At 58.1% G+C, this 21,142-nt stretch overlaps 2 protein-coding genes across 6 annotated transcripts in view; both read left to right on the plus strand.

The window, feature by feature from the left end:
- The first annotated feature begins 5,695 nt into the window (after positions 1-5,695).
- On the plus strand, positions 5,696-15,850 carry DPP3 (dipeptidyl peptidase 3). Of its 2 annotated transcripts, XM_044680081.1 has the most exons (17): positions 5,696-5,965; positions 6,070-6,159; positions 6,372-6,509; positions 8,651-8,725; positions 8,823-8,916; positions 9,581-9,711; positions 9,913-10,043; positions 10,122-10,180; positions 10,800-10,994; positions 11,418-11,530; positions 11,610-11,702; positions 12,225-12,287; positions 12,455-12,579; positions 12,705-12,825; positions 13,095-13,274; positions 14,124-14,286; positions 15,304-15,850. In XM_044680081.1, the coding sequence occupies exons 1-17, from the start codon at positions 5,696-5,698 to the stop codon at positions 15,474-15,476; spliced, it is 2,214 nt and encodes a 737-aa protein (XP_044536016.1). In that variant the 3' UTR covers positions 15,477-15,850. The 2 variants fall into 2 exon arrangements, with proteins under 2 accessions (XP_044536016.1, XP_044536017.1); XM_044680082.1 differs by lacking the exon at positions 6,070-6,159.
- A 933-nt stretch (positions 15,851-16,783) lies between these two features.
- BBS1 (Bardet-Biedl syndrome 1) overlaps positions 16,784-21,142 on the plus strand; it is an 11,510-nt gene continuing 7,151 nt past the window's right edge. For all 4 annotated transcript variants that reach the window (XM_044680152.1, XM_044680153.1, XM_044680154.1 and 1 more), the window contains exons 1-11: positions 16,784-16,833; positions 17,518-17,594; positions 17,682-17,716; positions 18,218-18,490; positions 19,267-19,313; positions 19,399-19,437; positions 20,033-20,105; positions 20,202-20,333; positions 20,429-20,535; positions 20,607-20,727; positions 20,824-20,982. In XM_044680152.1, the coding sequence (XP_044536087.1) occupies positions 16,796-16,833; positions 17,518-17,594; positions 17,682-17,716; positions 18,218-18,490; positions 19,267-19,313; positions 19,399-19,437; positions 20,033-20,105; positions 20,202-20,333; positions 20,429-20,535; positions 20,607-20,727; positions 20,824-20,982 (1,101 nt within the window). In that variant the 5' untranslated portion in view covers positions 16,784-16,795. The remainder of the gene's footprint in view (positions 16,834-17,517; positions 17,595-17,681; positions 17,717-18,217; positions 18,491-19,266; positions 19,314-19,398; positions 19,438-20,032; positions 20,106-20,201; positions 20,334-20,428; positions 20,536-20,606; positions 20,728-20,823; positions 20,983-21,142) is intronic.

Consider the following 21,142-nt stretch of genomic DNA (forward strand, 5'->3'; position numbering starts at 1 on the left):
CTTTGGGCAGAGCCTGGCTGATTCCTTGATGGACAAAAGGGGGTTCAGGTTGGACAAGATGGCTTCTCAGGTCCCTGATGTGATTGTATCTCCCTCCTTTCCTGGTGCCCGGCCCAGTTATTGGCACACAATAGGCTTAATAAATGCTTGTCAAATGACTGACTGGCTGGCTAATTCAGATGAAATCAGCTGAAGGGGAGTCAGTTGATTTGGGGCTTTTTTTTTTTTTTTTTTACATAGGGACGAGAGCACTGAATTTGGAGTCACAGGTCCTGGGTTCGTATGCTAGCTCTGCTCTGGAGTGGTACCTGGATAGCTTTAGGCTGGACACTTAGCCTTTCTGGGAGTCTCAGTTTAGTCATCTGTAAAATGGGTACTTAGGTTGCACTAGCTGAGAATTCCTCACTCCACAGCCAGCACCCTGAGGGTGAACTTCTCGGTTCTTATTCAGAAAGCAGTCTCCAGCCTTCGGCGCGTGGATCCATCCTCCAAAGCCTCTCAGGTGGTAGAATAACTTATACTTGGGGGCAGCTGGGTGGCTCAATGGATGGAGAGCCAGCCTAGAGATGGGAGGTCCTGGGTTCCAATCTGGCTTCAGACACTTCCCACCTGTCCGGCCTTCCTTGCCCAGCCCTTACCGTTCTGTCTTGTATGGATTCCAGGCCAGAGGTCAGAATAACCCATGCTTGTATTCCATTGGCAACCCAGGGTCACCTCCATGTCTTAGCTAGACATCAGAAGGGAATTTGGGATCCAGAACTAAGTAGGAGCAAGAGAGCAGGCTAGGGGGCCTCTGGAATCCTGAAAAATGACCTTAGTGACCGGAAAGGAAGGCCGGTCCTTTTACCACCAGCATTTTCTGAAGCAGCCTGGCATCGGGAAGACTCGATTTCCTGTGTTCAAGTCTGATCTCAGATACTTAAAGCGGTGTGGCCCTGGGCAAGTCACTTAAGCCCATATGCCTCAGTTTCCTCATCTATAAAATGTGCTGGAGAAGGAAATGGCAAACCGCTCCAGTGGCTTTGCCAGGAAAACCTGCATGGAGTCATGAAGAGCCAGACACGACTCAAACGATGACTCAACAACAAAATCTTCGGGAGGAAGGGAATCTGGAAATCCCCCAGAGGCACGGAGAGAGCAATGGCGGGTGTCCGAGGTGGTGGCCCTTGGTAACAGTGCCATAGAGAAGGAAGGATGGTGGGTGCCCTCTGAGACACACAGGAGTCACCATAATGACAGGAGCCACCGGACAGATGGGGCGCCCCACTGGGGTGTTCAAGACTTCCTGAGAAATCGTTCCGACGCTGATCTTAGGGGAGGTTGTGGACACGAGTTCTTCAGGATGGCGAGGCATCGGCGGTGATGGGGCGAGAGCCACAAAGGGCCCCGGGGGCTTCTGGTCCAACAGGCTCATTTTACAGATGGGAACGCTGAGACCAGAGGAAGAACAGAGCCCAAGCTGCAGCTCAAGGAAGGTAGGGATGTTAACCATTAAGGAATATTAGGTCGTTACCCTGAGAAAAATGACATTCATGAACAAAGGCGAGAATCCCACAATTCCCGAGCACGGATCGCTTCTCTTGGGAGAGATGGCCAAGGCTCCAAGGGAAAGGAGCTGGAGGAGCGTTCTGGGTGCGAGGAGGTGCAAGGAGAAGCGAGGGCCAGCCTCCCAGCTCCGCCAACTGCCCATTTGGCTCAGGGCTGGGAGTCTAGTAAGAGAGCTGAAGCTCCTGGTGGGGTTGGTGTCCCGGCCTGTTCCTGCATTCAGCAAACATGCATTAGGCACCTACTGTGTAATGCCTTAATGGCCCCCACCTGGAATGCCCTCCCTCCCCACCTCTGCCTGCTGGCCTCCCTGAATTCCTTCAGGTCCCCTCTAAGACCTGACCTTCCGCAGGGAGCCTTCCCTCTGCCCCCGGCTCTCATTTCTCCTGGTTGTGACTTTATTTCTCCTTGATGGATTGTGTGTCGTCTCCCCCACTAGACAGGGAGCTCTCAAGGGCAGGGACGGGCTTTCACTTTTCTTTGTAGCCTGGCACACAGTGGGTGCTTCATAAGCGTTTGGTGACCAACTGAGTGACTGGAGCTTGGCGCCGGGGAATGCTAAGAGGATGTCAGCACCCCCCTGTTCCCTTCTGTGGGGGCAGCTGAGTGGTTTTAGGTGGGGGGGCACATTTAGATCAAAGGGCTCCACCTCCACCTCCAACATGGCGCCATGGACTCATTTCTAGCCATGGCCAAGGGAGGGGGAAAGGGAGTGTAGCCCCTGGGACTTGGCTTTGGCGATGCAGACTCCAATCCTGGACGGGTCACCTCCTCTCTGTGTGATCCTGGGGGGGGAAGGGGAGCTCCTTTCCACTCTGGGCCTCAGTTGCCTCTTCTGTAAAATATGGGGAATGGGCAAGATAACCCCTGAAGCCACTTCACACTCCAGGCTCCCTGGGCTTCTCTACTTCCTTTCCACCTGGACCACAAGGCCCAAGGCTCACTCCTGGACAGTGGGAGGTCCGCACCCCCCCCCCCCCAGCTGCCCCCATGCTGCCCCCTGGTGGCCATGTTTCACCATGGCGGGTCCATGTCTACTATCAGACTCTAGGCTGGCAGGGGAGGACCTCAGAGGGCAGAGTCCAAGACTCCCAGAGGCAAGGTGGGTCTATTCCACACCACCCACTGGGTGAGGCGAGAAGCTTCCTGTCCATTTAACAGGGGAGGAAACTGAAGCCCAGGGAGGATTGTGTTCATTACCATTAATGAGCCCAGGGAAGACAATGCTAATTAACATGAATTAATTCGTTGGGGACCCTGGGCTAAAGAGGATGCAAATTTGCAGCTGGGCACTATGAGATCACTTCAGGCTTAGCAATCAAGAACCCCAGAACTTGGGAAGCGACAGCCCATTGTTGAGCCTCAGTTTCTTCATCTGTAAAGTGAAGGATGTGGACCAGATCCTGAAGGATCCTTCCAGCCTGTCAGCAAACACAGATTAAGTGTGCCGGCCACCAGGATGGACACTGAGGATATTTGCACAGGGTCCCATGACGAACTGGGCAGCTAGATGTGGATAGAGTGCCCCACCTGGAGTTGGGAGAACCTGAGTTCAAATCCAGCCTCAGACACTTAGTTATGTGACCCTGGGCAAGTCACATAACTGTTTGCCTCAGTTTCCTCTTCTATAAAATGAACCAGAGGAGGAATCTGAGTCAGAACCCACAGAGCGACCACCAGGGTGCTCCAGAGATTGAGGATAAACTAAGGCATGGGACCAGGACCTGCTTCCTCCCTTTTCCCCAGACAGACCTTTTAAGTGCCTTGTAGGCCCTGAAGGAAGATCTAGCCCATCGCAGCAGCAGCAGCAGCTCAGCCCCTGAGGGAGGGGGAAGGCCCTGGCTGCTTCCAGGCCTCTCTGGGCCTCAGTTTTCCAACCTATGAAAGGGGAGGCAGCAGAGATGGAACCAGGAACTGGAAAGATCCTCAGAGAAAACGTTAATGGGTGTGCGCACATACACACCATTAATTATATTATATACACACTGTAATTAAGGGAGGATGATCGTGACCCCGTTTGTGGTTTTCCTGGCACAGATACTGCAGAGCTTTGCCAATTCCTACTCCAGCTCATTTGTTGGAGGAGGAAATTGAGGGCAACAGGATTAAGGGACTTACCCAAGGTCACACAGCCAATAAGTTCTGGGGCTGGATTTGCACTCGGGTCTCCCTGACTGCAGGCCCCAGCACAAGGGTGCCACCCCCGTGCTACCCCTTTAACCCCTTGGTCTCCTCTCTCACCCTTGGGACACCAGCCTTCCAAGAGGTCCATGACCCAAGCGAAGGTGGAGGGCCCTCTCACAGAGGAGTAAACTGAGGCCGGATGCCGGGCAGAGGTCACCCTGCCAAGGGATTAGAGTCGGGATTTGCATCCCACAAGAGCACAGGGCACCCTCCTGCTCCCTACCCCGCTCTGGGGTGCAAAGCGTTAGGAGATCCTGCAGCCGGCAGTGAGAGCCAATCCGCAGCTGCTTTGACGGCACGTGGAGGAGGAGGTGGAGGGAGGAAGGAGGAAGGTGGGGCCGGGACGAAGATTCACGCTATCATTGGTCTCTGGCAGTGCCGGTCACGTCGAAGGCGGGCGCTGATTGGGCGCAGGGAGTGGGCAACTCGTGGCCCCAATGAATGGGGCAGCCGGAAGCAGGAAGTGATTGAGAGAGTGAGGGGCAGAAGCCACGGGTGCAGGTGAGGGCAACCCGGCTGGGGGCCGCGGACGGGGCGCGGAGAAGGGGCTCCGTGGGTTTGCGCGGTGGGGGCGAGGGGCTTCCTCTCCACCCTAGTCAGGATCTCCAAGCGCCTGAAGGGCTCCGGCCGAATTCGGAGCTGGGAAACGCCCCGCCTGCCAGCAGGTGCCCAAAATGCAACCGCCCCGGGGCCGCCAGAGCCCCGGCGAAGAAACTGAGGCCCCCGGGCAGTGCGGGGAGTTGGGCCCAGCCCCACCCCTACCCCGGAGTTATTGTACACCCGAGGGCACGGGGAGGGAGGCGCTGGGAGAGGGGGGGGGGGCTTCGAAGAAGAGTGCAGGAATCTGATCAGCCGGCTTGTAGTAAGCGCCAACTGCATGCCTGAGCCGGCCACGTGGGATGGAGCCAGCAGCTCTGCCCGGAGGGGCGGGCCTCCAGGGCCTGGGCCAAGCTGCCTCCCCGGGACTGCGGGCACTGGGCGGGCCGGTCTTTGCCCCGCTCCTGCACTTCCACTGGTCAGAAGTAAAGGACCCCGAGTTGTGTGTGGGGGCAGGAGGGGGCGGGGCTGCCCCCCCATTTCACTGCTGAGAACACTCCTCCGGAGGCCCCGAGCCCCGCCCACTCCTCCACCCTGTAAGCCAGAGGGAAGCCAGGACAGAAGTGGGAGGTCCATCCAAGGGGCTGGAGAATAAAGTGGCCACAGGCCATGCCGGGCCGGGGAGAGATGGACAAATGTGGGGAAGGAGCCTGCAGCCAGGGAGAGGAGACCCCCACAGCAGTGTATGTAGCACAGCAGGCTGAAAGCAGTTTTTATTATTATTCCTTTTTACAGATGAGGAAGCTGAGGCAGGCAGAGGGTCAGTGACTTGGCTAGGGTCACACAGCATTCCTGACAAATGGCCATCTAGCATCTGTCTGAAGGGCAGCCCCACCCCCTGATTCTTGGGCAGTTTTTATCACATTCAGCCAAATTTGTGTTCTTGTAACTTTCCTGCATCTGCCTGCTCTTCCCTCTATCATGCTTGCAACACACCTCCCTCCTTGCCTCTGGCTCTCAGGATGCCTCATTCCCTTCATGGCTCAGCTTAAGAGGCATCTTCTACAGGAAGCCTTCCTCTCTTTACTCCCCATCACATCTGTGTGTTTTATCATGACTTATTTGTGAACATAGTATTGTCTCAAGAGTCTGGGCTGGGGTGGGGATCGGGGCAGCTGGGTGGCTCAGTGGGTTGAGAACCAGGCCCAGAGATGGGAGGTTCTGGGTTCAAATCTGGCCTCAGACCCTTCCTACTATGTGACCCTGGACAAGTCACTTAACCTCCATTGCCTAGCCTTTACCACTCTTTTGCCTTGGAACCAATACCCAGTAAAGGTTTAAAGCGTGGGCTCCTTTTTTCCGGGTCTTAGCCTATAACAGACACTTTTTCCTGAATGAATTTCCGGCTCTTCCTCATTTGGCAGACACGATGGCAGACCCCCAGTACATCCTCCCCAACGATATCGGCGTGGCCAGCCTTGACTGCCGGGAGGCCTTTGGGCTGCTGTCACCTACTGAGCGGCTCTATGCACACCACTTGTCCCGGGCCGCCTGGTACGGGGGGCTGGTTGTGTTGCTTCAGACTTCTCCAGAGGCCCCCCACATCTATGCTCTCCTCAGCCGCCTCTTCCGTGCCCAGGACCCTGAGCAGCTCAAAGAGTGTGCCCTCAAAGAGGGTCTCACAGAGGAGGAATATCAGGTCGGTCCCATGGCACCAGCTTGCTCACTGCTCTCCTCCTGAGAAGGGGCCCTGGTACCCCTGGCCTGGCCTTCTTCTCTGACTTGCTTCTCTGCCCCTAAAAGGCTTTCCTGGTCTATGCTGCTGGCATCTATGCCAACATGGGCAACTACAAGTCTTTCGGAGACACCAAGTTTATTCCCAATTTGCCAAAGGTAAGCCAGGAAGTGGAGGGGGTCAGAGGCATTGATGGGAACTGTTTGGGGCTCCTGGCATTGCCCTGAGGGTCAGAGCAGGGGAAGACCGGGGACACACTGGGGGATTCTGACTTCTCAAGGGAGAGCCCTCATTAATTGGGGTGAAGAGTTTGGGAAGTAACTTGTGACTATTCAGGCCTAACTCTGAAATCTCCCTTCCTTCCCTGCAGGAGAAGCTGGAACGGTTAGTGTTGGGGAGCCAGGCTGCCCAGGAGCACCCAGAAGAGATTGGGGAGCTCTGGCAGGTCTGTGGGGACCTCATGTTTTCTCTGGAGCCCCAGCAGCGCCACCTTGGCCTAGGAAATGAGGTGAGAGCCTGGATCTGTCTGTGTACACACATGTGTGGGTCTGTGTGTATAGCTGTGTACACTAGAGAAGCAGGCCATGGAGTCTGAGTCAAGTCTGCCTCGATTTCCTTTTCTGTCAAAAGAGAGGCTTGGGCCCTTCTCAGGATCCTGTATTATTGCTTCTGTTTATAACTGAAAGAAATGCTGAGTCTCCATGAGAGCTGAGTGAAAACAAAGGTACCGGGCATGCGGGTTTTTCCCATCCCAGGAGTTTGGGGAGCCCAGATGAAGGCCTCCTGCCCTCCATAAACCCCAAAGTCTCTCCCCCCACCCTGCAAGAGAATGACAGGAGGGACGGGAAGCCCAGCTGCAGGCACCAGTGGCGGGTCTCTCCCTCCTTTCTGACTGGAAAGTTTCCTTCCTCTGGAAGCTTCCGTGGTTGAGGGATATGGGGCGGGGAGTAGCCAGGCCTGGGGAAAGGATGAGGCTCTGCAGGGAGGGCAATGGGAAGGACCTGAGGACAGGGAAGAGAGCAAGGCAGGAATTAAAGAGCTGGGTCAGAGAGGGCAAGCTTAGGGAGGAGGATGATAGGCAGTGGAGATAGTCATTAGAGAGGACTCGGAAAGAGGAAGATCTGTGTTCCAATCCTACTTCTGACATTAGAGGTGACTGTGGGCAAGACCCAGGTTCTCCATCTGTCTGCAGTACTCCACAGCTGTGGCTGGTCAGGAAGGCTCTTACATAGGAAGGGCTATTGGAGCTGAGCTTTGAAGGGAAGTAGGGAGTCTGGGTGATAGAGGTAAAAGAGCTTTCCAGGCCAGAGAACAAAGGCATGGAGGTGGGAGATAGAGGGTTTCCTGGGAGAAGCAGCCAGGTCAGTTTGACCACAGTGCTGACAGCATGAAGGACAGAGGCAGACTGGAAAGAGCCTTAATGCCAGACTGACTAGTGGGTGTTTGCCCATCACTCCCACTTTTATAATCCTGCCAAACTGGACTCATCATTGCTCTTTGGTCTGGGTACACCCTTTCCTCCTCTGCTCACACTGCCTGTTCCTCATTCCAGAATGGACTTCCTGCTGCGCCTTTGCCTAGGGGCACCACCAGGATCTGTCAGCCCCAGGCTGCATCCTCCACCATCCCTCCCTGAGCTCAATGAACAGTATTTCTGCCCCTGGACCCCTCTACCTAGTCCTTTGCCCTTCTCCTAAGCTGTTCCTCTCTCTCTCTCTTCTCTCTCTGTCTTTCTCTCTCTCTCTCTCTCTCTCTCTCTCTCTCTCTCTCTCTCTCTGTCTCTGTCTCTCTGTCTCTCTCTCTTTTTTCTGTCTCTCCCTCCTTTCTCTTCTTCCCTGCTTCCCTCTCTCCCTCCCCTTTCCTCTGTCTCTCCCTCTCTCTGCCCCTCTCCCCTTCTCCTAATTTCCCGCCCCCCATCCCTCCCCAGCCATCTTTCCCTTCTTTCATCTCACTTGACTTGTGCCTCCTGGCATGGCCTCCCAAAAGTGAGACCAGAGACCAGCAGCTGGTGCTAGTACTGGAGGGTTTGGTGGCAGAGCTCAGGCTTCTCTGGGCTCCGTACGCCACTCTCCCAGGCAAGTCAGCAGGTCTTCCTGACTCCTCATCTGAGGTCCTCAGGGTGGGTAGTACCTGCCCAGGGCCGTAGGGTCAGCACTGGCGCAGGCAGGCCCCAAGTCATTCCAGCTCCCTGGGGCTCAGTCATCGTGACACTGACATTTAGAGTCTTCGAGGGTCTTTACCTATGTTACCCCTTAAGCCTCACAACCACCCTCAGAAGTTTGGATTTGACTCTAGAGGCAAGAGGGAGCCTCTGGAGCTTTTGGAATGGAGGGAGGACATGGTCAGACCCATCCTGGAGGAAGATCACTTGCCCACCTCCAGTATCTTATTAAAGCCTTCTGGGTTCCACCTCCGGTCTCCATGCCTTTGCCTGGCCTGTCCCCTTCCTCCCTGCCCAGCTTCCTTCAGGGCTCAGCCGAGGTGCTGGTCCCCCAGGTGGTCAGTCGTCCTTGGAGTCTCATGCGTTTCTTTCCTGGGCCCCCTTGTATCCCCCCAGCAGAATGGTAGCTCTCCATGGGCTGGGCCTGGTGTCTTGGGTGTAGTCTTGTTGTTGATGGTGGGCTCTCTCCCTGCTCCCTTCCCCTCCAGGGCACCACCACGTATTTCTCTGAGAACTGTACCTTGGAAGATGCCAAGCTGGCCCAGAACTTCTTGGATTCCCAGGTAGGAGGCCCAGGGGGACGAGGTGCCCGGGCTGTGGGGGCAGTGGGGTGGCTCTTTCTCTCCCCGGGTGCCCAGCCCAGCTCCTCCTCTCTTCCAGAGTCTCAGCGCCTACAACACGAGGCTGTTCAAAGGCACAGACACAGATGGGAAGCTTTGTTTCGAGGTGCGGCTGGCCTCCATCCTCCGAGAAGGTGAGTCCGGAGCCTCTGGGATATAGCCTGGGACTTGGGGCGTGGGGAGGGGACTCTGGGAAGGTGGCCCTTGGAGTAAGGTTTGTCTGGTTCTTTCGGGCCCCAAAGTGCAGGCAGGACCAGGGATCACTGTGGGACATCACTGCCAAGAGGCTGGTTTTGGTCCCAAAGACTAGGGCTGGACCAGCCCAGTGTGGAAGGGACTCCTCCTGCCTTCCCAGCTTTTCCCCATAGGATTCCCACTTACTGTACAGGCTAGGCATCCTGGCCTGCTGGTATTCCTCACACGTGGCACTGCGTCTCTCACCTCCCTTCCTTTGCCCTGGCTGCCCCTCAGCATGCCCTCTCTCTTAGCGTCACCTTTTGGAGATGCTAGTTTTCCACAGACCTCAGTTCAAGCAGTCCCTGTCCTGGTCCCCCCAATCGACTAAGAGGCCTTTACTAGCCCCCTCATACTAGCGTGTCCCCCCCAAGATGTGGCATTGGCCACACAAGTTTTGTATGTATCTGTGTGTGCACGTGTACCGTCTCCCCCATTAGAGTTGATCCCTCAAAGTCAGGCCTGTTCCACGTTTCTCTGTGTCCAGAGTGTTAATAAATGGTAACGCCAGGCTGGGGAGCCGGGACGAGCACACAGTAGGTGCTTCATTCCTGTTCTCCGTAGAGGCTGCCCCAGACTCTGACATGACGCCAAAGCTGAAGAACTATGAATTCGAGGGCTGCCGCTTCCAGGTGTCCCGGGGAGACTACTCCCCGCTGCTGCGGAAGGTGGTGGAGCACCTGGAGAAGGCCAAGGTGTCTGCGTCCCTCCCGCCAGGCTGGGGAGGGGCTGGGAGGAGAAAGCAGAGCCTCAGCCCCTTCCAGGGGGCAGCCGTGGCTTCCCCTATCCCAGGGGCAGACAGGCCAGCTGGCCACGGCGTCCCCTCCCCATGGCACTACCTGGGGGCAGACAGACCAGTCAGCCATAGTATCCCCTCCCCATGTCCCTCCCTTCAGGCCTTCGCAGCAAATAGCTTCCAGGAGCAGATGCTGGGCCAGTATGTGGAGAGCTTCACGCAGGGCTCCATCGATGCCCACAAGAAGGGCTCCCGGTACTGGATTCAGGACAAGGGCCCCATCGTGGAGAGGTGAGAGGGGGAGGGTCCCCAGGTTCTGGCCTCTGTCCTGCCCGCCCCACAGCCCCATCACCGCCCTTCTCTCCCCAGCTACATCGGATTCATCGAGAGCTACCGAGACCCCTTTGGCTCCCGAGGAGAGTTTGAAGGTATCTTGTGGGGGGCAGCTACCAGGCTGGCCTCTGGGTACCAGACTGGGGGGGACCAAAAGGGACCTTCTGGATCCTGAAAGCCGGCTGCCTCAGCAGGGGTCCCACAGCTAATGAGTGTCTGAGACCAGGCTCGAATGTGCTGTGCAGCACCCCATCTCCTGCCCCAATGTGCTTCTTCCTGCCCAGACCCCAAATCAGACACCAAGTGGTGATCAAGCCTTGGCCATAGAGTGGCAGAAACATGGCCTCTACCCTCGGGGAGCTTCCCCTCTAACGGGGAGGCAGCTAGGGAACAACTCTGGACCTGTAAGCTATCTCGGGGGAGTCCTCTGGAGATCTTCTTGGGCCATAATCAGCTAATGTGGTCCCTCGTTTTACCGTGGGGGAAACTGAGGCCCCAAGAGAGACCACAATTTCCCTGGGGCAGAGATGGCAGAGCTCGGATTCAAACCCCTTTTCTGCTGTGCCCCTTGTAGCCTCTTCCAGTTGGCAGGGCCTGACCAAGGTCCTCCTCCCTGAGTGGCCTACAGTACTGGGGGGGGAGGGGCTCTCATGAGGGAAGTGAGCGTGTCAGGTGGGTCCCCCTTCAGCCTGCCCTTCCCCGGCCGGCCCCCAGGGTTCGTAGCTGTGGTCAACAAGTCAATGAGTGCCAAGTTCGAGCGCCTGGTGGAGAGTGCGGAGCAGCTGCTGAAGGAGCTGCCGTGGCCCCCCGCCTTCGAGAAGGACAAGTTCCTCACCCCTGACTTCACCTCCCTCGATGTCCTCACCTTTGCTGGCTCTGGGATCCCTGCTGGCATCAACATCCCCAACTGTGAGCAGTGCCATCTCATGGTGCCCGGGGCTACTCCATGGGACCCCCACCCCTCGAGCGGAGATGGGCAGGGTGAGGGGGGCTGGCATTCAGGAGCCCCGTGATGCTTGGGGGCCCTGGGTAAGCCTTATGTCTGATCCTCAGCTTCCTATAAAGTGAGAGGGGGCTTCAAGCCCCAAGTCTATAATTCTGCCTCAGGGTTTTGCCCTTCTTGCCTAAAGTAGTGTTGCCCTATGACCCTTCACCTTTGCCCCTCATCCCAGCCCCCTACCTGCCATGACAATGGGAGCCCTTTGAGGTCAGGGACTTCTCAGCTTTGGGAGTTGTTCTTGGGCCCTTGTCACCGTGTCTGCTTTGTCTTCCCCCCTCCCCCATTTCCCCTTTCCTCCCTCTTTCTCCCCTTTCTCTTCCCCCCCCCCCCAGATGATGACGTGCGGCAAAAGGACGGCTTTAAGAATGTGTCTCTGGGCAACGTGCTGGCCGTGGCCTACGCCACCCAGCGGGAGAAGCTCACCTTCCTGGAGGAGGAGGACAAGGTGTGGGGTCAGGGCTGAGGGAGATGGATAGGGCTGAGGGGATGGGGTGAATGGGAAGCCCTGACCCTTCTCCTTGCAGGACCTCTACATCCGCTGGAAAGGGCCATCCTTTGAAGTCCAAGTGGGGCTGCACGAGCTGCTGGGTCACGGCAGTGGGAAGCTCTTTGTACAGGTGAGGACCCGGCCCTTAGGCACTGGGCACTGGGGAGGGGATAATCAGGGATACCACTTAGGGTACAGGTAGGGGCCCATCTCCCCTCCTTGTTTGTACTGATTTCTTGCCCCATAAATCCACCAAAAAGTGCAGTCCCTGAGACAGGTGGTGCCTGGAGGCCCAGGAAGGTCGGCCACCGTGACTGTGGCCCTCCGTCCCCCTGGTTCCCTTGTGCCGCCTTAGGGGAGGGGGTGCTTAATGAGAGATGGGGCCCAGCGTGCTGAGATGCATAGAGGCTGGCAGTAGAGGGATGGAGGCTGCGGGCTTTGGGCCCATTGGTTCTGCTCGAGGGTTTTCATTTGCTTTGAGGCAGGAGTAAGTGTGGTAGGAAATCAGCAGCTATTCACAGAAGTCATCCAGGAAAAAGGAAGGTAGTGGGAGGGCCCCTTGGCCAGAGCCTGTCCTGCAAGCCTTGGTCTGAGACCCGAGATGTTCCTGGGTTGGGGATCCCACCCTTCTGTTCACTGGTTCTTCCTACAGGATGACAAGGGAGCATTCAACTTCGACCAAAATTCTGTGATCAACCCAGAGACAGGGGAGCAGGTAGGAGCTGGGCCTTGGAAGTCTTGGGAGAGGGTGACCCTAAGCCTAAGGGGAGAGGATGTCTGGGAATCCTGGGAAGCCCCTACTGACTAGAGGGCAATCAGGGAGGGAGGAGCAGCGTGTTCAGGGCCCCGGGAACCAGCCACTTATCCCCTGCCCCCCTCCAGATCAGTAGCTGGTACCGGAGTGGAGAGACCTGGGACAGCAAGTTCAGCACCATCGCGTCTAGCTACGAGGAGTGCCGGGCTGAGAGCGTGGGGCTCTATCTCTGCCTCCACCCCCAAGTCCTGGAGTAAGGGCAGATGGGGGCTGGGGCAGGAGGAGAGCCTGGGCCTGGTCTGACCCTGCAGGGCAGGTGGGTGGTCAGAGGCAAGGCAGAGGCCTGGGAGCCTCTGATCCCTCCATCACCTCCCCCAGGATCTTTGGACTGGGTGGGCCCGAGGCTGAGGACGTGGTGTATGTGAACTGGCTGAACATGGTGCGTGCAGGGCTGCTGGGCCTGGAGTTCTACACCCCCGAGACAGCCAGCTGGAGACAGGTAGGGTGGGCGCCGAGGTGTCTGTCCGGGGGTCAGGCGTGAGTGTGTGTGCTGGCATTGGGCTGAGCCAGACCCTAGGAATAGGGTTGGGGGAGGCAGCTGCAGGGCTGCTTGAAGTCCACTGGCTCAATCGCCATCTCACTCCCTGCCCTTGGCTGCCCTTGTTCTGTGCCCCTCTGCAGCCTCCTGTGTGTCCCCCCCAGCCCTCATGGCCTAGGCTGACATGGAGGTGGGGGAGGAGAATCCTGAATGTGATCTTGTTGCTGCAGGCACACATGCAGGCTCGCTTTGTGATCCTGAGGGTCCTGCTAGAAGCTGGGGAAGGCCTGGTCACAGTCGTCCCCACCACGGGCTCTGATGGGCGCCCAGATGCCCGGGTGCGCCTGGACCGACACAAGATCCGCTCGGTGGGCAAGCCCGCCCTGGAGCAATTCCTGCGGAGGCTCCAGGTAAGCAAAGGAGGTACCTCCTCTCTCCACATCCATCCCCCTCTTAACCCTCGGGCTGGAGTCTCCCAGCCTGGAAGAGAAGGGCAGGAGTTCTGTGGTTAGACAGATGGAGGGCAGTCCAGGCCCTTCTGCTTGGCCTGACCATGGGACCACCATAGTTGGATGGTCTGCTCTACCTTTACTGCCCTCACTCCTGAGATAGATGCAAAAATGCACCAAAAAGGAGGCACCAAAGTTCATTGAGGAAAAGAAGTCTAAAAAGTAGAATTGGCCAAATGGAAAAGGAGGTACAAAGCTCAGACTGGGCATGTGGAAGGGAATGTCTCCAAAAGACATTGAGAAACAATCCAACAAAGTCAACAGAATAAAAAAATAGTAGAAAATGCAAGATGTCTCCCTGAAAAACAAGTGACCTGGAAAATAGATCCAGAAGAGACATGCCACACTCACTTCCCCAGCTCCTGCTCTTGGCTACCCAGAAGAGCTTGTCCAGCCTTCTCATCTCTCCTTTCCACACCTTTGCCCAGGGGGGCGCATTCCCTCTTCCCCTTTGCTTCTCAATCCTAGTTTCCTAATTGGCTGAAACACTGCTGATAGGGTGAGGCCTTTCAGGTTGGTCTAACTTCCAGGGCCTTCCCCCAAGGCTTCTGGCATTTTTCATGTCTACACCTGTAGTGGTACACAGTGCTGTCTTGTATGCCCAGCCCTTTGCCCAGCACAGGTCCACCCTTAAGTGCTTGTTGACTGAGGGACAGGAATGCCAAAAAGGCCCCAGATGTGGAAATCGGCTTCCTTGATTTGTAAAATGGGGGCCAAGTGATCCCTGGTAACCTTCACCTCCTTTCCCAGGTGCTGAAGTCCACAGGAGATGTGGCCGCCGGGCGGGCGCTATACCAGGGCTACTCTGCAGTCACCGATGCTGCTCCTGAGAACTTCCTTGCCCTCAGGGAGACGGTGCTGCTGCGAAAGGAGGCTCGCAAGCTTATCGTACAGCCCAATACCTGCCTGGAAGGTAGCAGCCTCTGCCCCCTCCCCAGGTCCCTTCTTCTCCCACAAGCTCTCCCCAATCCAGCTGCCCTCTCCAGAGTTCAGAGCCAGCCCCAGGATCTTAAACGTCGGAGCCTGAGGCCCTGGTGGTTTACCAGGAGATAGTTAGAAGCAAAACTTCTTGGGGAACAGAGCCAAGAGGGTTGGGAACAGCCAGGAGCCAGGGAGAGGTGAGCACCAGGGAAGGGGCATGTCCAGTCCCCTGTGGTCAATCATGTTTGCCAGGAAGCTGGTTTCCCCTTTGGACAAAGGAGGTTCTCCCTGGGCTGGCCCAAGCTGATACCAACCCAACACTCCTGAAGGGAACCCAAAGAAACCCCATCCCCAAGGCAGAGACCCCGGGATGAAGCATTTCTGGCTGTTGGGCTCTGCTAAATTTAGCTAGGAGTGGAATCAGGAAGCCCAGGAATCTCCTTCCTCTATGGCCACCCGGCCACACAAGGGGTTGTCCAGCCTCTGCTGAGAGACCTCCAGGGAAGGCAGACCTGGCCCACCTCCCCCCGGCTCTAAATGTTGGGAAGTTTTTCTTAAAACCAATCTTGCCCATTTCCCCAGCTGTTCTTGGTTCTGCTCTCTGAGGCCTGAGCAGAACCAGGCTGACCCACTCCTCCTCCACAGACTGACTTCAGGTCACCCCAAGGCTTCCCTTTTCTGGACTGACCATCCCCCTTAAGCTTCTCTTCCAGGGCAGGGCCACTGCCCACATCATAGATTCCCAGGCCTATAGACCCAGAGCACCGGGACCTCAGAGGCCTGAGGAACTGACCTGAGAACTAGTTAATATGAGAGTCAGAATTTGAACCCAGATCTTCCTGATTCTCAGATCTCTGCTGCTTTAATTGTGAGGAGGAAGGGGCCCACAGTCATGGCAGTCATGCTCCTGAGGCCCAACGAGGCCTCTCTGGTGTACTTTGGGATGGATGGGAAGCAGGGAGACACAGGCTCAGTCGAGGAAAATCTCCTTTCTTCCTCGGCTCCCCAGGTTCCCAGGTGCAGCTTCTAGAGTACGAGGCCTCGGCCGCCGGCCTCATCCGCTCCTTCTCCGAACGCTTCCCTGAGGACGGGCCCATGCTAGAGGAGGTTCTCATTGGGCTGGCCAAAGCTGATGCCCGCTTCTGGAGGGGCCCCAAAGAAACGCCACCTCTCAAGGCCTGAAGAAGATCCCTGCCTCGAGCCCTTCCCTCTGTTGGGGTTTGGGGAGGGGTGAGCCAGGGCGGCCATGGGCTGGGCCTCTTGCCCTGGATGTCGTTTGAGCCTAGTGGTCAAGGTTGGGGGTGGCAGCAGTGCCTAGGACTGTGCTGCGGAGAGCTAACAGGCTCCTCCCTGGGATGATCAGCCAGAACGGCCCACAGTGAGGGCCGGGGCCCAGCCTGGCTCAGACTGAAGAACTGGGGGACGCTGGGCCAAATCTGCCTCCGAGCCAGCTTCCTCTTGTCCCAGGGATGGTTCCACCCCGCCTACCTTCCTACCTACCTCTCACAGGGTTGTTGTGAGGAACATGGTTTGTGACCCCTAAAAAGCGATGGAAATGGCAGTGCTGGTGCTTGAACGTCCTTTCCCCCCTCAGGCCCCATAAGCCACAGGACCCTCGGTGGGGCTCTGCCTCCAAATTCAGCCAGTGAACCGTCACGGGACTTAGAGGCCCAAGAGTGGGGTGCGGGTGTCGAGTCACTGAGCGTTTATTATATTTTTTATACCCTTTTTGAGCCCAAGAAGAGTTGTCAAGACTAGGTGATTAAGGTTAAATGACTTGCCTAGGGTCACACCGAAGAAAGGGCTGAGGCTGGATTTGAACTCAGGTCCTCCTTGGCTTATCCACTGCCCCACCCAGCTGCCCCTCACTGAGCATTTACCAAGTACCCACCATGTGCCAGGCTCTATGCTAACTGCTAGGCAAGGCAAGGCGAGCCCCTGCCTTTGAGGAGCTTCCGATATCATGGGGGAGACAGACGTGCAACCAGCCGGCCAAGCCCGCTACAGACAGGGCGGCTGGAAATGGACGCCAGGGGAAGGCACCAGCCACGGGGATCCGCGAAGGGTTCTGGGAGGCAACTTAGCGAGACACGAAGGGAGGGATGCTGGCGCAGGGCTCGGGCAGGCTGGCGGCCCGCCGTCCGCAAAGACATCTCGGAATGTCTCGGCTGGGGGGAGCTTTGAAGCTTAGCTGCCGGGACGAGATGTCCGAGCTGGAAGGGCCCCGAGCCGGGGTACGTCAGCGCTACAGAAGCGGGAGAGCCGCCTCCTCAGACAGAAGCTGGAGGAACCCCAAAGGGAAAGGGCTGGAGATCGTTCGGGCGGAGGGAGGAGTCAGGGGCGCGGGCGCAGGCGCAGTCCCCTCCGGCCAGCCGCGCTTCTGTGGCCGTCCTTCTCCCGGAACCTTGGCGCGCTGCTCCGGGCACTGGGGGAACTGCTATGGGTGGGTACCGGGGCGGGGCAAGGAAGATGCTCTGTTGTCAGGGGCAACAGTGGAGAAGATGGCGGCCAGCGCGGAATCGGGTGGCCGTGGCGAGAGGTGACCCCCTGACCCCTACCGAGCCCCGCCCCCAGGCTGGGGGGAGGGGTGGCGGGCCCCCGGGCCCCCCTTGGATCATTGATTACCTGCGCGGGGGGCAGGGAGGACGGGGCCCGAACATAGATCACCTGGGCAGGCCCTTCAAAGGCCGCCTGACTCTGTGGCTTCATCTGTTAGATCAGATGGGGTGACTAGTAGCACTGCCTTCCTGGGGGCGCTGCGAGAATCAAGTGCGCAAAGCGAGGAGGGAAACGCCGGCGTGGTATGGCGCACGGTGTGCGGGGGTAGAGCCGGGCGCCTCAGGTTGGCGGCGGTGCTGCGATGTGGGTCCTCGGGGTGCTAGACCAGACCTGGAGCCTTTGAATAGGAACAGCGCCAGGCTGCTAGGCGGCTCAGTGGCTAGTCAGGCCTAGAAAGCAGAGGTCCCGGGTTCAAATGTGACCTGAGACATTTCCTAGCTGGGTGGCCCCCATTGCCCAGCCCTTACTGCTATGCAACCAAACCACAGTATTGCTTCTGAGGCGTAGGTAAGAGGTTAAAGACTGCCAAGGTGGCAGTGCGGCAGAGCCCTTCCTATTGGTCAGCACTCCATCTCTGCCCTCTCCCGGGCCCCCACCACCAGCCAGTCACACCCACGACCGGTGGGGTCCTTCCCTCCCCTCCATCCTTCCTTCCTCTCTCTAGTATGGAAGTCAGTTCCAAATGGCTGGATGCCCACTATGACCCCATGGCCAACATCCACACTTTCTCTGCATGCCTGGGTGAGTCTGTCAGTGCCCGGGAAAGTGGGGAGGAGCAGGCAGGGGCTCCAGGGCCGGCCATCTCACAAGCCACTCTGTGTCTTCCAGCTCTTGCTGATCTCCATGGGGATGGCGAGTACAAGGTGAGCCGCTGAGGGGATTAGAGGGGGAAGGAGATTGCCCAGCACCCCGCCTTGAGCTTCCTGCTCGCTTAAGAAGCATCTGCCATCAGGCTGTATGTGGGATTAGCCCAAGGCTCCTGGGAAGGCCCCAAGAAGCTGCAGAAACTTCAGAGAAGCCGCCGCTTGGCTTGCCTACCTCACTTGGGTGCTTGGAGGGGGCGCCCTAAACATGAGTCCTTCCCTTTGTGGGTAAAGTCCAGGGAGCTCTGAAACAGTCCCGCTTTGTGCCCACACACAGGGTCAGCGTAAAGCCTTGAAGGCCCTTGAGGGAATGAAAAAGTAAATAGAAAAGTCCCTCAGTGCCTGTCCTCAGGGAGCTTCTACTCCACTGGAGAAGGCGACACATGGGGGTGGTGGTGGGGGGGGGTTCAGCTGCCAGGCACAAGGAAAAGTCCCAGAACGGCACCTTCGCTCTGTGGGGGCACGGCGGGCATCTTTATGACTCGATCCTTTTCCTCATAGCTGGTAGTGGGAGACCTCGGCCCCAACGGGCGGCAGCCACGGCTGAAGGTGCTCAAGGGACCATCCGTGCTGACCGAGAGCCCGCTGCCCTCCCTGCCATCCGCCGCCACGGCTTTTCTCATGGACCCCCACGAGCCTCGAACCCCAGCACTGGCATTGGCCTCCGGCCCCTGCGTCTATGTCTACAAGAACCTTCGGCCCTACTTCAAATTCAGCTTGCCTCCCCTGGCTTCCAACCCCCTGGAGCAGGATCTCTGGAACCAAGCAAAGGAGGTGGGAGGAGGGAGGGGAAGCAGATGGATTGGGGGGCGGGGAGTTTAGAAGGAAGTGAAAAGGGAAAATCTGGGGTTCTGGGATGGTCAGGGAGCAGGAGCTGAAGGAGGAGAGGCCCCGCTTGGTTATCCTTCCATGTAATTCCATTCATTACACTGGACCAAGAGCAGGAATAGTCCCTGCCCTCAAGGAGCTGACTTTGGGGGGGGGGGGTGAGAGAAGTCATATCTGGGTGTGACAGTGCGTGTGCCAGGGGGCCCTCCAAAAGAGAGGCCTCAGCATCCTTTTCAAATTCTCTAGCCTAAAAGCAGAGCCTTCTCCTCCCCTCTCTGCTCTGGTTAGAGCCGCAGCCCTCAGCTTCTCATCTTTGACTTGGGCGTTCCTCACCTTTTCCAGCATTATAGCTTGGGGAGGGGGGAGAGGCAGGTGCTAGCGAGCCCCCTCGGCCCCGTTCTAGGCTGGCAATACTAGGAAAGGGGAGAAATCTCCTTCCATCTGGAGGGAAGCGAATGCTTTGGCTTAAAAAGGTGGATTGTAGGGAGGGGTGAGAGAAAGCCTATGAGGGAAAATGGGCGAAGAGAAAAGGCCTCGTAAAAGACGGTGCAGGGCTACCGGACAGCTCAGAAACACGTTTGGAGGTTGGGAACACAGCAGGGAGGACCCAGGTAGAGCAGGTGCAGGGCTTGTGGACAGAAGGGCAGCATTGCATTGTGGGACCTGTGAATGGTCATCCTGTCTGAGCTGGCTCCAGCTGTGGGGTCTTCCTTTTGGTCCAGGACCGGATTGACCCTCTGACCCTAAAGGAGATGCTGGAAGGGATCAGGTGAGAAGCCGCCCCCCTCCCCAGTCTTCCTCTCTGTTCCCCGGTCTCTGTCCGCCCCCCCAATCTGCTCATCGTCTCCTTACAGGGAGAAGGCCGAGGTGCCCCTGTCCGTGCAGTCCCTCAGGTGAGACCCACCACAAACCTCTGAAAAGCCCCACTTGGGGGTCAAGGCAAGTGTAGCCCTCAGAATCCACACCACAGCATGGGGTCCCTGCCTGCTCTGAGCTCCCCTGGCCCCTTAGCTGTGAGTCTGGGGAGAGTGGAAAGAGAGGGGGACGCCTGGGGCAATCCCACAGCAAACCCCTTCACCTCCGGGAGATTCGGAGGCCCCGGAATGAGATGGCTTCTGGGCCCACGTCAGCTCGGCCGCTCTAGGCTTAGTGTGTTTGGTGCCCCTCTTGGGGGAAGGTGGCGGTCAGCTAGCAGCAAGATGCAGAGAGGCGCCAGGAGGAGGGGGGCCCTGAAAGCCCTTCCATGCTGGGCAATGGTTCGGACAAAGGCAGGTGGACGGAGGGGGCCTTCCTTTCAACTAGGGGTGGCTCAGGATGGGTCACCTGTGTGGTTCTGGGATGGCTAAGCTTAGCATCGCTCCCACTGAGGAGGGGGTCAGAGCTTCAAGGGCCTGCCCTCGGGCGGGGAAGGGAAGACTACGTAGGGAGGGGCGCCCGGGGCAAGGCGGCCTCCACGGAAGCGGGCATCGGCTGGCCTTGGACATTTAGGTTCCTGAATCTGGAGCTGGGAGAAATGGAGGCCTTCGTCGCTCAGCACAAGACTCACCCCATCAAGAGACAGGTATAGACGTGTCCAGGTCCTGCACCCCCTCCTCCCACCTGCCCGCCCTCCCCCTGCTCGGCCCTGGGCTGACCCCCGCGGCTCCTTGGCCACCAGACCGTCATCACGACCATGACGATCCTGAAGAAGAACCTGGCGGACGAGGATGCCGTGTCCTGCCTCGTGCTGGGGACAGAGAACAGGGAGCTCCTGGTGCTGGACCCCGAGGCCTTCACTGTCCTGGCAAAGGTCAGCTGGGGGGAGCCCCTGCTTCAGGACGACCCCATGGGGAGGTGGGGGCCACTAGGGCCAGGCAGGACCTCCGGGCCTTTGCCTCCCTCCAGATGAACCTGCCCAGCGTCCCGGCGTTTCTGGAGGCCTCGGGGCAGTTCGATGTGGAGTTCTGGCTCACGGCCGCCTGCCGGGATGGCAACATCTACATCCTGAGAAGGTACCAGCGTCCAGCTGGGGACGGGGGAGGGGGAGGGGGCCTTCTAGTCTCCCATGCCCGTTTCTCTGCAGGGACTCCAAGCGCCCCAAGTACTGCATCGAGCTGAGCGCCCAGCCTGTGGGGCTCGTTCGGATCCACAAGACCCTGGTGGTGGGCAGCACCCAGGACATGCTACACAGCTTCACCCACAAGGTGCTGGCCTTGGGCCAAAGCTGGTCCCCCCGAACCCCTGAACATTCTCTTCCTCCCTCTGCCCAGCTCCCAGGCTCATCCCTGAACCCCCCACAGGGCAAGAAGCTGTGGACGGTGCCCATGCCAGCCCCCATCCTGACCATGAGCCTCCTGGAGCAGCGCTCCCGGGGTCTGCAGGCGGTCATGGCCGGCCTGGCCAATGGGGAGATGCGCATTTACCGAGACAAGGCCCTTCTCAACATCATCCACACCCCGGTGAGCCCCCCCCACTGCCCCCCATCCCCTCCTCTGCTGCCCTCCTTGTGCTCTCGGCCCCCCGTCCCCTCACGGGCCCCCCTGCTGCTGCCCCCCTCATACTCTCGGGCCCCCCCTCCCCCCCTGGGCCCCCCCGATGCCCCCCCACCCCCTCCCCCCC

Source organism: Gracilinanus agilis, chromosome 6, assembly GCF_016433145.1.
Source record: "Gracilinanus agilis isolate LMUSP501 chromosome 6, AgileGrace, whole genome shotgun sequence".
NCBI lineage: Eukaryota > Metazoa > Chordata > Mammalia > Didelphimorphia > Didelphidae > Gracilinanus > Gracilinanus agilis.

What these genes read in the sequence shown, in the direction of transcription:
- DPP3 (XM_044680081.1), top strand. Translation starts at nt 5,696, where the DNA reads ATGGCAGACCCCCAGTACATCCTCCCCAACGATATCGGCGTGGCCAGC. An exon ending in AGAACTTCTTGGATTCCCAG is followed by an intron (nt 8,726 to 8,822) that starts GTAGGAGGCCCA and finishes CCTCTCTTCCAG; the next exon opens with AGTCTCAGCGCCTACAACAC. An exon ending in TGGCATCAACATCCCCAACT is followed by an intron (nt 10,995 to 11,417) that starts GTGAGCAGTGCC and finishes CCCCCCCCCCAG; the next exon opens with ATGATGACGTGCGGCAAAAG.